General features: G+C 47.7%; 1 protein-coding gene across 1 annotated transcript in view; it reads right to left on the bottom strand.

Moving 5' to 3' along the window:
- The window catches only part of LOC111975557 (receptor-type tyrosine-protein phosphatase F-like), a 172,065-nt gene that overhangs the window by 8,090 nt on the left and 146,319 nt on the right, over positions 1–17,656 (bottom strand). The window contains 8 exon segments of the mRNA XM_070447653.1: positions 1,572–1,697; positions 1,886–2,012; positions 6,233–6,411; positions 8,463–8,748; positions 9,292–9,446; positions 9,658–9,777; positions 11,559–11,734; positions 12,446–12,569. Coding sequence (XP_070303754.1) covers positions 1,572–1,697; positions 1,886–2,012; positions 6,233–6,411; positions 8,463–8,748; positions 9,292–9,446; positions 9,658–9,777; positions 11,559–11,734; positions 12,446–12,569 — 1,293 coding nt within the window.

Below are 17,656 nucleotides of genomic sequence, written 5' to 3'. Positions count from 1 at the left end.
TGAACACACCAGTCCGCCCAACACCAGCACTGTTGGGGAACAGGGCAGGGAGAGTTAGTACTATACACACACAGTACAAGCATGCACTCAAGCACACACACACCACACACACACACACACACACACACACACACACACACCACACACACACACACCACACACACACACACACACAACACACACACACACCACACACACACACACACACACACCACAACCACACACACACACACACACACACAACACACACACACACACACTATGTCATGTGTTGATGTCATCAGTTTTTCTTACCTGCAGTGCGCAGAGATTGGTCCATCCTGGCCAAACTGCTCCTTGGTTTTATGCACTTGACCAATGAAGTCAATGAAGCCCTCTCCAGTTTTTGGCACCCCTTGTTCTGGCCAATCAGTGAACTGGAACTGCCGAATGGTCCTAGACTGGCCATCCTGAGTGGTGGTGAGTGGTGGATGTGGGACATAAAGTGAGTAATTTCTCTAAGCCTTATTATAAAACATTACAAAGGCTAATACATGCTTATGACACTTTATAAAGCACTATACATGCAGAATTGGAGTAATGCTACGAGTATTTTTTCTACAGTGTGTTCTACACACTCCACTATTTATGCTGCAATAGTTCATGTGTCGGGGGGCTAGGGTCAGTCTGTTATATCTGGAGTATTTCTCCTGTCTTATCCTCTGTCCTGTGTGAATTTAAGTATGCTCTCTCTAATTCTCTCTCTTTTTCTCTCTCTTTCTCTCGGAGGACCTGAGCCCAAGGACCATGCCTCAGGACTACCTAGCCTGATGACAACTTGCTGTCCCCAGTCCACCTGGTCGTGCTGCTGTTCCAGTTTCATCTGTTCTGCCTGCGGCTATGGAACCCTGACCTGTTCACCGGACGTGCTACCTTGTCCCAGACCTGCTGTTTTCAACTCTCTAGAGACAGCAGGTGCGGTAGAGATACTGTGAATGATCGGCTATGAAAAGCAAACTGACATTTACTCCTGAGGTGCTGACCTGTTGCACCCCCTACAACCACTGTGATTATTATTATTTGACCATGCTGGTCATTTATGAACATTTGAACATCTTGGCCATGTTCTGTTATATTCTCCACCCGGCACAGCCAGTAGAGGACTGGCCACCCCTCATAACCTGGTTCCTCTCTAGGTTTCTTCCTAGGTTCCGGCCTTTCTAGGGAGTTTTTCCTAGCCACCGTGCTTCTACACCTGCATTGCTTGCTGTTTGGGGTTTTAGGCTGGGTTTCTGTGCAGCACTTTGTGACATCAGCTGATGTAAGAAGGGCTTTATAAATACATTTGATTTGATTTATGTATGTGCTGTAAAGACCAGATTGTATTTCTATATGCAACACAGCAGAGCACAGCCACAGCTCCATGTGTGGGTTGAAAAACACCACCTCTGTTATTTTCCTCACCTTTGCACAGCAGCACTATTCAATTCATTAGGAAAATAAACGTAGCATTCCGGTTAACCCCCTACATAGAGCAGTGATATAAAAGTTACTAGGGAGAAGAGGGAGGATGGATGGAGAGATGGACATACCCTGGCGTCTGTGACCTTGAACTCTCTGAGGATGTACTGGGGCATGTTGTACTCAGCCATGGGGTCCACTACAAAGTACTGGTACCTGGCAGAACGCTCAGCTGGCCAGTACTGATGACACTTTTCCTAAGAGACAGACAGACACAATGATATAGTCAAAATCTATCGCACCACAACACTATCCATGGCATGACTGATGTGTGTGTGTGACTGTGTGTGTGTGTGTGTGACTGCATGTGTGTGTACTTGCATGTGTGTACTTGCGTGTGTGTGTACTTGTGTGTGTACGTGTATACTGTATCAATGCCACTCACTCTTCCCATCTCTCTGAGTTTAGTAAGCATGACTACGATGGTAGAGTTGTGTTCCCACAGCATCCTCCAGAAGTCCTCTGTGGTCTCTGCTAGCGGCCCCTGGGTGGCCATGTAGGCCTTCTGCTGCCTGGGGACACAAGGACATGGAATATGTCAGGGTGAGGATAACACCATAACACTGGATACACAATTCAATACATCCCCATAAACTAGAGTTCATAGCGACACAGTAAACGTCATGTAACAGGGACACAGTATATGACAGGGTGAGGATAACGTTATAACAACAAGGGATATAAGTTACATTTCAATACATCCCCATTAACTTACAGTATCCATGTTGAGCCCTGAGTGGTCCTACTGTCATCTGAGAGGCCCTTGTGCTGATAATGGAGGCTGGGCTTGGTGTATTTTCATTACGTTATGCTGCTGACAGATTAAGTGTCTACTCTATTCAAGCCAGTGAGAAAACCGCAGCGTTGCGGCTGGGGTCCCTTTCTACTAGATCAACATTAGAGGGCAGTGTGAAGCTGTGAGAGAGATGTGTGCCATTGTGATTCTGTTTATGTCATCCCTACAAACATGTGAGAGCCAGCCCAGTCCAGCCCAGTCCAGTCCAGCCCAGCCCAAGACCAGCATCTTCGTGTTCCGACGGACACTACACATGCACGCCAAGTACAGCTAGACACACGCAGGCACACACACAACACACACACACACACACACACACACACACACACCACACACACCACACACACACACACACACACACACACACACACACACACACACACACACACACACACACACACACAACACACACACACACACACACACGTGCAGTGTAAGAAGGGCCTGTGCTGGAACTCGGAGTTCCATCTATCTTTTCTATGTGATAACTAGTAAGTGAGCCATGCCTTAGCACTTTGTTCAAAGAGTCTCTCACAGTTGATGGGTTTGACTCATGCTGCATGGAGTTCAGTTTCTTACAGCTGAATTATTATAGTTTGAGTGTTCTGCTTGACAATGGCAATAAGCATGCCTGCAAATTTACAGGCAAATCTCAAGGTCAGCCATAGAGATCATTGCTCTACCGAGACACTTATCAGACATATGCATGTTTAGAGTTAAATAAATACAATTGTTAGTGTAAATGGCTGTTGAGCAAGAGGCTTGCATCAAGACGGCAGTGGAATGACCATCTCAGGATATTAGAATACTGGGAAACACCTAACCAGTATGACATCATCATCATTGCATCATCATCATTATCCTCCCCTTCTTCATCTAAACCATCCTACTCCCTCTGGCACTTTAAAGATGTGATGACTGCCTGCCGGGAGAGAGAACACTAACATCTCACTATGAGCCAGGAGAGAGAAAGTCAGCACCCAAATGGCCCCTATTTCCTATAAAGTGCACTACTTTTGACCAGGACCCTACGGGCTTGGTCAAAACTAGTGCACTGTATATGCCCTAGGGTGCCATTTGGGATGCAAACTAACACCTCTCTATGTCTTATTCACTTTTAATTACCGCTACAGGAATTAAAGAGGAATTAACCCCCTTCCTTCTCCCTCAGGTGGGGCAGCCAGGGACTTCATTAGGCACACAGGAGGAGAAGGGTGTGTGTGTGTGTGTGTGTGTGTGTGGTGTGTGTGTGTGTGTGTGTGTGTGTGTGTGTGGTGTGTGGTGTGTGTGTGTGTGTGTGTGTGTGTGTGTGTTGTGTGTGTGTGTGTGTGGTGTGTGTGTGTGTGTGTGTGTGTTGTGTGTGTGTGTGTGTGTGTGTGGTGTGTGTGTGTGTGGTGGTGTATGAGGAGGAAATCGGAACAGAAAACCACATCAATGAATCCCCCCCACCAAAAAAAATACTTAAAAAAGCTCTTATTCATTCTGTCAGTCATTAGTGTGTTGTAGCATTGTGCATTTCAGCCAATTACAGTGTTTATACTTCCATAAAGGAGACGGCTCTATGGGACCTCTCTGATTAGGTACTAATTGGAAATGGGACAGTAACTGGACGGGAGTTCCCAAGCACCTCCCGAATGCAAGAACACACACACTCACACATCCTGCTGGCTGTTTTGTCTTATATACAGTGCATTCGGCAAGTATTCAACCCCCTTCCCCTTTTTCACATTTTGTTACGTTACAGCCTTATTCTACAATGGATAAAAAAATAAAAAAATCATCAATCTATACACAATAACGTTACCCCATAATGAAAATGTATTTGCTATGAGATTCGAAATTTGAGCTCAGGTGTATTCTGTTTCCATTGATCATCTTCGAGATGTTTCTACAACTTGATTGGAGTCCACCTGTGGTAAATTCAATTGATTGGACATGATTTGGAACGGCACACACACCTGTCTATATAAGGTCCCACAGTTGACAATGCATGTCAGAACAAAAAACAAGCCATGAGGTCGAAGGAATTGTCCATAGAGCTCCGAGACAGGATTGTGTCGAGGCACAGATCTGGAGAAGGGTACCAAAAAATGTCTGCCGCATTGAAGGTCCCCAAGAACACAGTGGCCTCCATCATTCTTAAATGGAAGACGTTTGGAACCAACAAGACTCTTCCTAGAGCTGGCCGCCGGACAAACTGAGCAATCGGGGGAGAAGGGCCTTGGTCAGGGAGGTGACCAAGAACCCGATGGTCACTCTGACAGAGCTCCAGAGTTCCTCTGTGGAGAAGGGAGAACCTTCAAGAAGGACTCTGCAGCACTCCACCAATCAGGCCTTTATGGTAGAGTGGCCAGACGGAAGCCACTACTCAGTAAAAGGCACATGACAGCCCGCTTGGAGTTTGCCTAAAGCCACCTAAAGGACTCTCAGACCATGAGAAACAAGATTCTCTGGTCTGATTAAACCAAGATTGAACTCTTTGGTCTGAATGCCAAGCAACACGTCTGGAGGATATCTGGCACCATCCCTACAGTGAAGCATGGTGATGGCAGCATCATGCTGCAGGGATGTTTTTCAGCGGCAGGGACTGGGAGACTAGTCAGGATCGAGGGATAGATGAACGGAGCAAAGTACAGAGAGATCCTTGGTGAAAACCTGCTCCAGAGTGCTCAGGACCTCAGACTGCGGCAAAGGCTCATCTTCCAACAGGACAACGACCCTAAGCACACAGCCAAGACAACGCAGGAGTGCCTTCGGAACAAGTCTCTGAATGTCCTTGAGTGGCTCAGCCAGAGCCCGGACTGGAACCCAACCTAAACATCTCTGGAGAGACCTGAAAATAGCTGTGCACCTGCAGAGAAGAATGGGAGAAACTCCCAGAATACAGGTGTGCCAAGCTTGTAGCATCATACCCAAGAAGAGTTAAGGCTGTAATCGCTGCCAAAGGTGCTTCAACAAAGTATTGAGTAAAGGGTTTGAATACTTATGTAAATGTGATATTTCAGTTTTTGCTTTGTCATTATGTGTTATTGTATGTAGATTGATGTGGGGGAAAAACGATTTCATCAATTTTAGAATAAGGCTGTAACGTAACAAAATGTGGAGAAAGTCAAGGGGTCTGAATACTTTCCGAATGCACTGTCACTCTGAAAACAATAGGTGCTCCTTTTCAATATTCTTTCTCCAAATATGGAGAAATGTCTTTAAATTCATAGAAAACATCCTTTTTTAGAACCGTACATCTTCCATTGAGTGTTGCTGGGCAGATTCCCAAGGATGGACAGTTCTAGAGTAAAGGATTGTGGGTATCAGCAGACATAAACAGAGCTATCACAATAGGTAATCACTGTATTCCTCTCCGAGGAGGGGTTTGTCACCTGTCACAATCAGACTATTTATTTACCACAGGAGAAGTGTGAGAAGGAATGGACAGTACTGCCAATACAACCAATTTGTCCTGACAACTGACAAGACTAAGGTAAGAGAGGCAGGAAAATACTGGCCTCCATTTCACACCATAATTCACTGCTGTCAGTCGCTGCAGGAAAGGTCCACCTCCTCACTCATTAGAGGAGCTGTGTTTGTAGGATGGATTCTCTCTTCTCTATTTCTATGTCCTCTTCTCCATTCTCACCATCACCCCATCTCACTTATTCTAGTCTTCAGAATATGTAATGTCTTGTTTTCTCACAGTCTGAGTCTGAAAATCCTCTTCTCTCCTCCCCTCTTCTCTCCTCCCCTACCTCCTCCCCTCTACCTCCTCCCATCTCCTCTCTTCCCCTCAACCTCGACCCCTCCCCTCCTCCTCTGCTCTCCCCTCCTCTTTTCCTCCCCGCTCTCCTTTCCTTTCTTCTCTCCCTATCCTCTTCTCCCCTCCACTCCCCTCCCCTCCTCTCCTCTCATCGCTCCTTCTCTCCTCATCCCCCTCTATCTTACCTGTATCCGTCGATGAAGCTGGCATTGATGTAGTCGGAGCCCTCCACTCCTCTGATAGGCTGCAGACTCACGCGAGTGGACTCAAAAGGCATGATGTTCACCAGCCGGTTCTTGAACTTGTTACAGGGCAGGTTGGCACTGATGAATCTTGAGGTATGTGCTTTGGAGTTGGCCAGTTTCTGGAGAAGGAAGGGAAGAGGAATGGACAGATTAAAGATACAATCTTGGATCAGATTAAAGAACTGTGTGCTATTGTAGAGAAACACCAACCCATAACCATAGAAATATAAATACTAAAATTGACTGCACCCATGAAAGTGCGAGTCTTTTTCCCATTCTAGTAATTATATTTCTATGCCTCTAACCTGAAGATGACTGTTGCCACAGCTTTTCCTGACGCCCACCTTCCTTCCCTTCTATCTAGCCCCTGTCTCTTCAAAGTGCTAAAGCTGGGGATCCCAGCCAGCCTAGCATTGCTGTGTGTGAGCAGGAATGTCGGAGGGCACGGGGTTAGGGGCTAACACTCTTATTGATGCATGAAAATGATGAGCTTTGAGCTGAGCCCCTTTGTTCTACAGCTTGAAAGAACAACCTGCTGACGCAGACAACACCTCTCTCTCTCCATAAAAACTAGTGTCCACAGCACAGCCACAGCCACAGCCACAGCCACAGCCACAGCCACAGCCACAGCCACAGCCACAGCCACAGCCACAGCCACGAACGGAGACGTCAGAGAGTCAAAAAACACTCCCACACAACATTCGGGACGGCTGTGAAGATAGATACACAAGCTGACTGTATCCATGCCACTGCGACGAAATAACAAACTAAAACCAAACAAGACTTTGAAAACTGAAAAACCATCTTCTCCCAAATGAGAGGGGGAGGGTGAGTTTATTTTTACTGGCACTGCTGGTGGTGTCCTAATATTATACTCTGTCAGTAGCAAGAAAGCAAAGTGTCAGTTTCAGAACTACCAGTGGAGTGAAGCATCAACACCTAATTATACTTGCTACGGACTTACAATCATCCTGCTTGCTGAACAAGTTTGACCCACATCATTTGGGTTGTGGTGGCGTGTCTCCGAGGAGGAGGCTGGTTAGAGCTGTTTTGTTTTCCTATGGCGGGAGGCTGTGAGTGGCGGCGTCCCAAATCGCATTGTAATCCCTACACAGTGTACTACTTTTGACCAGGCCCGATGGGTCCTGGTCAAAAGTAGTGCACTATATAGGGAACAGGGTGCCATTTGGGACGCAGATAGTGAGTATGTGATGGGGTCCAATAGAGTCGCTGGAGCCCAGTGGTGTAGGCCCAATCCCAGGATGCATCAGCTCTCCAACCCATTGAGGCTTTATCTACAGACTGTCAGACGATCAGCCTGTCTCAACACTCCTCCCTCACTAGATCACTCTCTTTCTCTCTGTCTCACTCTCCCTCCCACGGCCCCCTCTAGTTCAGTCTCTCATCTCCAGTCCAGAAGATAAGCCTCTGAAACACTGAAAAAGAACGCCCCTCCTAGGAGATTCTATTCATTTCAGAGTTACAGTGTGAGGATGAAAATGCTCCCAAACACACTGAAACATTAACTTCCTGCTCCCACTGCATCGTACAGACTGAGACACCACCAACAACAACAACAACTGTTCTACTGCTTCTAACTAAATGCTCCAATTAGTAACTGTACCAGTCAAGTCACTTAACCTCAAGTCTAAGTTGAATCCCAGCTCCCTAGCAAGTCCAAGCCTGAGCGAGTCTAAGTTGAATCCCAGCTCCCTAGCAAGTCCAAGCCTGAGCGAGTCTAAGTTGATCCTTCAGCTCCTAGCAAGTCCAAGCCTGAGCGAGTCTAAGTTGAATCCAGCTCCTAGCAAGTCCAAGCCTGAGCGAGTCTAAGTTGAATCCCAGCTCCCTAGCAAGTCCAAGCCTGAGCGATTCTAAGTTGAATCCCAGCTCCCTAGCAAGTCCAAGCCTGAGCGAGTCTAAGTTGAATCAGCTCCCTAGCAAGTCCAAGTGAGATGTCTAAGTTGAATCCCAGCTCCCTAGCAAGTCCAAGCCTGAGCGAGTCTAAGTTGAATCCCAGCTCCCTAGCAAGTCCAAGCCTGAGCGAGTCCAAATGGAATCACAAGTCCCTTGTTAGTACTAAAAGTTGCGAACAGTCCAACACTTTTCTAGCTAGGTTTATAACATAGAACTGAACTGTACTGTTATGTTCAGGAGGACAGCTACTACCTACCTTAAACTCTAGCTCCATGGCAGTGACCGTGTCTCCGGGCGTGACCTGGGTGAGTTTCTGGATGTGCGCGTACAGGTTGCGTGCAGGGACCTCTGTGTTACCGCAGGTGGCAGCCTCTAGCAGGGCCTCGTGGATAAAGACGTACTGGTCCTCCGTCTGCACCATGTAGTTCCGCTGAGCTCTCATACACGTCACATGACCGTAGATATCCACTGACTTCTCATGCTTCATACGCTCCAGCATGGCCTCAATCACGATGAAGCAACCGGTCCGACCTACACCAGCACTGTGGGGAGAGACAGGTAACTGTAACTGTAGAGCCTTGCACAGAAACGACTGTAACTACACTGAAAAACTCACAAATCTGGCATTGGAAGAGATTACATGCGCACATTCAATGTTTCTGAGGAAGGTTGATGTTTATTGGGATGAATCTTGTCCTGGAGGCAGGGCCAAAATTAGGTTAGGGTTAGGTTTAAAATCAGATTTGATGACTTTGTGGCTGTGCCAGCTACTCAGCAGTGCTGCCTCCAGTACATCAAAATATGTACAGTTGTTGTATGTGCTTGTTTTCTATTGTGCAGGGCTCATTTGTAAAATAAACTTTAGTCTCAATATGACTTCCCTGTTGAAATAAAGGTAAATAAAATAAATATAAATGTCAACCTATGTTTCTGAGCAGGTACTGGAGATGAAATAATATGTTCAGCAAAAAAAAACTAAAAAACACCCCAAACACTGAAATCTATTCTCCCATATGGTTTGTTTCAATACGTAGGTCATCATCAGGTCAAACATATCTCTGAAGCAGGTCTGAGATGGGGTTTACCTGCAGTGGACCACCATGGGTCCTGCATCTGTGGGGTTGCAGGCCTTGACCCTGCGGAGGAATGCCAGGGTGGGGGTGGGGTACTCAGGCACTCCATGGTCCGGCCAGGCCATGAACTGGAACTGACGAACCTCTCTCTTCTCACTGGAGCCATTCTGGTAGAGCAGGGGGAAAGAAAACTATCAAAACACCACAGACACACACTGGTGGCTATATTCTGGGTAGTCTCTCTGACAGACATTCATATTTACAACATGTTAGCTAGCATGAGATTTGATAATGGCTCAAGAACACATTCCGGAATCATTGCCCTCCAGCTGGTCAAGAGCTGGTCATTTTAGGGATACAGTACATGCTATTCCTTACCTTATAGAGGGCGAAGGTGCGTACGCTGTAGGTAGCCAGCTCCACAGTGTCCAACATGGTCACCTGGATCATCCCATAGGTCTCTGTACCCCTACTGGGCCAGTACTGGTCACACTTCACCTGTTACACACACAAACACACAGACACAGGACAATGAAGATATTGGACTTAGTGTAGGAGCACTGGAATGAGGGAAGCAGAATGAGACAGGGACTGAGGCTGAAGAGGCTTGTGTTAGGGTAATGGGACAGTCAGGAACTAAGGGCTGTGAGAGGGAGGACATGGGACAAGGATTTAGACTGAGTGAAGGATGACAGCTTGCTTCCGCTCCACTGTGCTATCCTTCATGTCCTGGGGGGAGAGAGGAGAGACAGCCAGCTGAAGTTTAGGGGCCCAGCTCTATGGGACTACAGGCCCAGAGACCCTAGCTGGCATGGGCCAGGCAGATGGGGTGCTTCCGCTACACAGTCCTGTCCAGGGGGGGCTGTGGTAACATTGGAACTGGCCTAAGCCCTGGAGAACCCTGGAGCTCAGAGCGTGACTTGTGCCTCTCTTCTTTTATTTATTTATTTTATTTAACCTTTATTTATCTCCTCCAGACCTCCACCCCAAAGGGCCATTAGTTAGCACATTCTGATTGGACAGCAGGCTGGTGCTCCAGGGACATTAGTCAGGGCATTCTGACTGGACAGCAGCCTGGTGCTTCAGGGCCATTGATCGGGGCATTGTGAGAGGGCATTGTGATTGGACATTCTGGTGGACAGCAGGATTACCACCTGGACACATCATTTCACTGGACTTCCCAAACACAACCAAGAGCCAAGAGCTAAGTGACCTATCTGACTGAGCACAGGGCAGCCACAAACCAAAATCTGCTGTGAAAAGTAGGCGTCTGGTGCATTTCCTACTAACACAGACCATGTAGACAGATAATACAATTCCTGTTTGGTGATGTTTTATCTGTTTAGCCTACAGGTGCATTCCACCACTTTAACCCAGACTAGCTAAGAGGCAGTTGGAAATGACTGCGGTCCCTGACATTACTACAGGCTCCTGTGCTCTGGTCGCTTAATGAAACAGAACAGAATGGAGTGGAGTGGACAGGTGGTCACTCTGGAGGGGGGGGCGGGGGTGTCACTGCGTCCCCCATGTCAGCTGCTACGGACAGTCACATGACTTCCTGTGACTGTCCGTAGATTTTTCAGGTCCTCTAGTCAGAATGATAGCTGAGGTTGATAGAGGTTAGATGACAAAGAGGTGGTGCTGGGATGTTGCCAGAAGTGACACCATGCTGTGCTGGTGATAAATAACAGGGGCAAAGGTTCGAAGGTGAAAGGTCATTTAATGATGAGTTGACCCCTCATGGGTCTAAAGAGACGTGTGATATTAAGTTTGGCAGGAACATGATGAACTTTGTCTGTGCTTATAAAGGTGTGCCACTATGGGATGCCCTTTAGTTCCACAGTTAAGTGTGTGTGTGTGTGTGTGTGTGTGTGTGTGTGTGTGTGTGTGTGTGTGTTGTGTGTGTGTGTGTGTGTGTGTGTGTGTGTGTGTGTGTGTGTGTGTGTGTGTGTGTGTGTGTGTGGCACCCTTTACACCTACACACTTCCCTCTCTCTAAGCTGTCATCTTGCAGTCACCATGTGATTTATTTACTGAGTCTATTCAAACTCCTCGATTAGGGTTTTACACCTTACCGCCGACCCTCACACCTCCTGTCCATTAGAGACCAAGGTGAGACTACTGGAACTGTTACACTCTGTGAGTGCAGGGTGAATCAACGGTCGGGTTGTGTGTGTGTGTCCTGAGACAATGTTGTGTGTATGGTGTGTGTTCAGCACAGAATGTGTGCATGCACATGGTTGTGAGTGTGCTGACATTGTAGTGTGTGTCTATATTCACCCGTGACTTCTCCTCCAGTCTGGTCATCATGACGATAGTGTTGGTCCTCTGCTCCCACACCATCCTCCAGAAGTCACTCAGGGTTTCAGGAAGCGGGCCCTGTGTAGCGATGCAGGCGTTCTGCTTCCTGTAGCTGTCTATGTAGTTAGCGTTGATGTAGTCACTACCTGGCACTCCTGTAGCACAGTGAAGGAACACAGTGTTAGGAAACATTAGGGCAACATCCCAAATGGCACCCTATTCACTGTATAGTGCACTTCTTTTGACCAGGGCCCATAGGCATTGGCACTCCATTCCTTCTTCCTATATGGCACCATATACCCTATATAGTACATTACTGTAGACCAGGGCCCATATGGTGATGCACTATATAGGGGATAAGCTGCCATTTGGGATGCAGCCTAGCAGGCTGGCAGGGTATCAACACCCCCTTCACAGCATGAGACAGGCCCACACAGGACAACACAGAGAGGAGAGAGACAGAGCCATTCACAACCATCAGGATGCATTATCATTTACATCACTAACTGACTCCAAACAGAGACAGACAGACAGTGAGTGATGGAGAGGCACTGTCACACCTGGGGATTGGGTGTACTGTTGTTGTTGTGACTTTGCAGTGGGTGGGAGATTACTGTCTACAGACTTGACTTTGGATTCTCTTTATTAAGACAGCCTCACTTAGCAAAAACATTACAATCCCTCCCACCTCTTTGTGACCTCCCCTCCTTAAAAAGCAAAACATAACCTCAAAACACCCCAATAAAATACTTTACTGAGATATGCTCACTTAATAACACATTACCTCCCCACATCCAGCCTTAAAAAGCCAAATAAACCTCCAAAACACATCACAACAACAACCACAACAAATCAACCAAACATACCGTCGACAGAGGTGAGGATGACCCTGGAGTGGTCGTAGGCGATGACGTTTGCATATCGGTTCTTTGGCTTGTTCACCTCCAGGTTAGAGTGTTCCCATGTGAACTGCTGGCCTGGGTCTACAGACTGATGGAGGGAGAGTTGGAAGGAGAGAAGGAGAGGAAGGAAGGGAGGGAGGGAGGGAGGGAGGGAGGGAGGGAGGGAGGGCAGAGGAGAGGGGGAAGGACAGATAGAGAGAGAGTGAGAGAGAGCGAGAGAGAGGGATTGTCATCTTCCCTGTAATATTTTTGGAGTCACCAGAACTCATTCCCCATCTTTTTCAATGTCCGTTTTGTAATAAAAGAAGCCCTCTATGATCTTACATAAATCTAGCTTCACCCCAGGCTGTTTGTACAGTCCTAAAATCACCTCTCGGCCGTGGCTCTGCCACCTCTGGGCCACCTAATGGCCAAGGACAGCTGTGCTGATGAAATCAAGGAATCACAGCGGTGAACAGAGCCGAAACACAACCTCAGTGTCAGCATTCCTGAATATACCCAGCCTGAGGTCGTGATCTCCAACCCCCTAGACACAGAGAGGGCGGAACCTACAGAATGAAATAGAACAATGTAGCTGGACCCCACACCTACACACACAATGTTGCAGCTTCATATCCACCTCCAGCAGGTAAGTGGGGGGGAAGAGAGTGTTCTGTATGTAGGCTTCTGCTGGATGAGAGGAAATAGGAAATATCTACTATACAAGCTAGTAAATCAGATGTTAGCTTATCATCAAATAAGGAAGAAGAAAATGGAGGAGGCTGTCCAGAAACTATTGGATGATATTTAAACAATGTTTCATGGTGAAAAAATGAAGTCATACAGTATATAGAAGTAGACTATACTACAGTATGTGACACAGTGAGGGAGAGAGCGGAACATATGGCAGGCAGGGCATGGGCTAGCTACGCAATGCAGGCTGATGATTCATCTGAGCCCTCTATTTATCCCTGGCACTGGACAAAGGCTCTGCTCTGGTCCAACTAAATAATGGCCAACTAGATTCTTATTCATTCTTGACATTTTAGTTCTGAGTACTGATCTCACATCATCTGAAAAACAAACACATACTCTCTCCCTGACCACTTCACTGTCTAGCCTCTCTCTCTCTCTCCCTGACCACTTCACTGTCTAGCCTCTCTCTCTCTCTCTCTCCCTGACCACTTCACTGTCTAGCCTCTCTCTCTCTCTCTCTCTCTCTCTCTCTCTCTCTCTTCTCTCTCTCTCTCTCTCCCTCTCTTCTCTTCTCTTCTCTCTCTCTCCTCTCTTCTCCCTCTCCTCTCTCTCTCTCTCTCCTCTCTCCTACTCTCACTGTCTCTCCCTGACCCCTTCACTGTCTAGCCTCTCTTCTTCCCTGACCCCTTCACTGTCTAGCTCTCTCTCTCTCCCTGACCCCTTCACTGTCTAGCCTCTCTCTCTCGCTGACCCCTTCACTGTCTAGCCTCTTCTCTCTCTCTCTCCCTGACCCCTTCACTGTCTAGTCTCTCTCTCTCTCTCCCTGACCCCTTCACTGTCTAGCCTCTCTCTCTCTCCCCAACCCATTCACTGTCTAGCTCTCTCTCTCTCTGCCCTTGCATGTCTGCCTCTCTCTCTCGCCTCTCTCTCTCCCCGACCCTTCACTGTCTAGCCTCTCTCTCTCTCGCTCTCTCTTCCCAACCCTTCACTGTCTCACCTGTCTCTGTCTCTGTCTTGCTCTCTCTTTCTCTTCTCTTCCCGACCCATTCACTGTATTGCCCTCTCTCCTCTCATGCCCCCCCCCCTCTCTTCCCTCTTTCTCTCTGCCTCTCTCTCTCACACCCTCTTTCTCTCTCACAACACACAAACCGAAAAAAGGCTGTACATTCTGTGTGGCTTCCTCCTGACTGACTGACTGACTGACTGACTGGCTGACTGACTGGCTGACTGGTTGACTGACTAGCTGGGAAGGCATGTGGGCCCCAGTCTGCTTGCTGATAACAATGACAATGGTGAGAGAGTTGAGCGCACATCTTATTTAACAGCCTGTTAGGTAAAGCCTTCACTGCGTCACTCTGACAAATCACACACATTACTGCTAATGCACCCCGCTGACGTGAATATCAGTTACTGTGCATGTCAATGCAATCACACTCTATCGCCGACACTGCCGCATTTCCATTTCTCCCAGAAACAAAACAGGTACCCACAGAACAGTCAGACAGAAAGACAAAAGCCAGAGGGCTGCCACCATGTGTACCTCTGTGAGGCAGAATACCATGCTAACATTTGGCGCAGGCAGCTGAATTTACATAGGCAAGGAAAATTGACTTTGCATTCTGACACATTTGAAGAGCCCTCAGCCTTGTTTTTTTACTAGCTGTGTCTGTCTGTCTGTCTGTCTGTCTGTCTGTCTGTCTGTCTGTCTGTCTGTCTGTCTGTCTGTCTGTCTGTCTGTCTGTCTGTCTGTCTGTCTGTCTGTCTGTCTGTCTGTCTGTCTGTCTGTCTGTCTGTCTGTCTGTCTGTCTGTCTTGTCTGTCTGTCTGGTGTGTGTGTGTGTGTGTGTGTGTGATGCTTCTAGAACAGCTCCTGTATTTCAGCTGATATCAAATCCTGTCAATACACTTCATACAGTAACTGACTGTGGTGAAGTCCCAAATGTCTTCTATTACTCGATACAGTGCAATATAGGCCCTGGTCAAAAAGTAGTGCACTATATAAGGAATAGGGTGCCATTTGTGGCAATACACTATGTATATAGCTTTTTTTGTAAAGCTTAACATATATTAAAATATTCTGAGTTACTGCTTCAGTTAGCAGTTGGTCAGGTCGAAAGGTGTACTATTCTGTGGACCCCAGGAAGAGTAGTGATGCTTTTCAACAGCTAATGGGATCCTAATAAAATACCAAATATATACAGCACCAGTCAAAAGTTTGGACACACCTACTCATTCAAGGGTTTTTCTTTATTTGTACTATTTTCTACATTGTATAATAATAGTGAAGACATCAAAACTTTGAAATAACACATATGGAATCACGTAGTAACCCAAAAAGTGTTAAACAAATCAAAATATATTGTATATTTTAGATTCTTCAAAGTAGCCACCCTTTTGCCTTGATGACAGCTTTGCACACTCTTGGCATTCTCTCAACCAGCTTCATGAGGTAGCCACCTGGAATGCATTTCAATTAACAGGTTGCCTTGTTAAAAGTTATTTGTGTAATTCTTTCCTTCTTAATGCTTTTGAGCCAATCAGCTGTGTTGTGACAAGGTAGGGGTGGTTTACAGACAATAGCCCTATTTGGTAAAATACCAAAACCTTATTATCGTAAGAACAGCTAAAATACGTAAAAGAGAAATGACAGTCCATCATTACTTTAAGACACGAAAGTAAGTCAATCTAAAAATTTCTGTCACGACTTCCGCCGAAGTCGGCTCCTCTCCTTTGTTCAGGCGGCATTCGGCGATCGACGTCACCGGCTTTCTAGCCATCACGGCTCCATTTTTCATATATCCATTTGTCTTGTTTTGTTTCCATACACACCTGGTTTTCATTTCCCCAATCAATCTACTTGTATTTAACCCTCTGTTTCCCATCATGTTTTGGGTGTAATTGTTTCTTGTTATGTGGTGTTAGTTTACGCGCTTTACTTTTATGTTCTGTTTTTTGAGCGCGTTTGATTTATGTAGAGCTCTTGTTTTTGGAACTATAATAAAAGTGCGTCTGTTCATTAATATCTGCTCTCCTGCACCTGACTTCGCCTCCAATACACCATCCTGACAGAATTACACACCTTCAATGGAGTCAGCAGGAGCAGGTACCCCGGTTAGAGGAGTCGAGGAGCGCGTCCAGGAACATTCGGCCATGTTACATCATCTTGGTGCCATGATGGATCGCGTTGTCCAGACCATGGACCGCTGGGAGAGACAGGAAGTCTCTCCAGTGCCTCGACCAGCACAACCGGGGTTGTCTCCACCCGCTCCATCCGGAGAGAATTCCAGTGGGATACGTCTCTCCCTTCCCAGGGAGTATGATGGAACGGCAGCACAGTGCCAGGGATTCTTGTTACAACTGGACCTCTACCTGGCCACTGTGCACCCAGCTCCCTCAGGAGGGGAGAGAGTGGCCGCCCTCGTCTCCTGCCTCACAGGAAGAGTGCTGGAATGGGAAAACGCCGTGTGGAGAGGAGACACGGCGCCAGACCACTTTGAGGAGTTCACCCGTTGCTTCAGGACCGTCTTTCGACCATCCTCCTGAGGGCAGAGCGGCGGGGGAGAGGCTCTTCCGTTTGAGACAGGGGACGAGGAGCGCCCAGGACATCGCCCTGGAATTCCGTACCTTGGCCGCCGGAGCAGGCTGGAACGCCAGGACCCTCATCGACCATTATCGATGCAGCCTACGAGAGGATGTCCGACGTGAGCTGGCCTGCTGGGATGCCACCATTTCCTTTAACCAACTGGTGGATTTGTCCATCCGCGGATGTCCAGATGGGGCTCTGTCGGTTCCATGGTCCAGCACCCCTGCTCCGGTGCCCATGGAGTTAGGAGGGGCTGCTCATAGGGAGACTGGAGGAGGAGCCATCACGTGCGCCATCTGTGGCCGCAGAGGACACACTGCCGGTCGGTGCCGTGTTGGTTCCTCTGGGAGTCGAGGCAACAGGCAGGGCACTCTGGCGTCACCCCAGGTGAGTTCGCACCACACTCATCCAGAGTCCTCTGTTGATCAACTGTTTGTGCCTGTTTGTTTCCCTGAGTTTTCCCCACATTCCCAGCATAGAGAATCAGTCTCTTTCTCATTGACTCTCCTGTGTTTCCTGTGGTACTAGGCCTTCCTTGGTTGACTCTGCATAACCCCACTATTTCCTGGCAACAGAGGGCTCTCACGGGGTGGTCGCGAGAGTGCTCAGGGAGGTGTGTAGGGGTTTCCGTTGGTGCTACCACGGTGGAAAGTCCAGACCAGGTCGCCACCGTGCACATCCCCCCAGAATATGCCGATTTGGCTCTCGCCTTCTGTAAAAAGAAGGCGACTCAATTACCACCTCATCGACGGGGGGATTGTGCGATAAATCTCCTGGCAGACGCTACGCTTCCCAGGAGTCACGTGTATCCCCTGTCGCAAGCGGAGACGGTGGCTATGGATACATATGTCTCTGAATCCCTGCGTCAGGGGTACATTCGGCCCTCTACTTCACCCGCCTCCTCGAGTTTCTTTTTTG

Source organism: Salvelinus sp. IW2-2015, linkage group LG16, assembly GCF_002910315.2.
Source record: "Salvelinus sp. IW2-2015 linkage group LG16, ASM291031v2, whole genome shotgun sequence".
Taxonomy (NCBI): domain Eukaryota; kingdom Metazoa; phylum Chordata; class Actinopteri; order Salmoniformes; family Salmonidae; genus Salvelinus; species Salvelinus sp. IW2-2015.
Note: the sequence above shows the minus strand (reverse complement) of the source record. Positions and strands in the feature narration are given on the sequence as shown.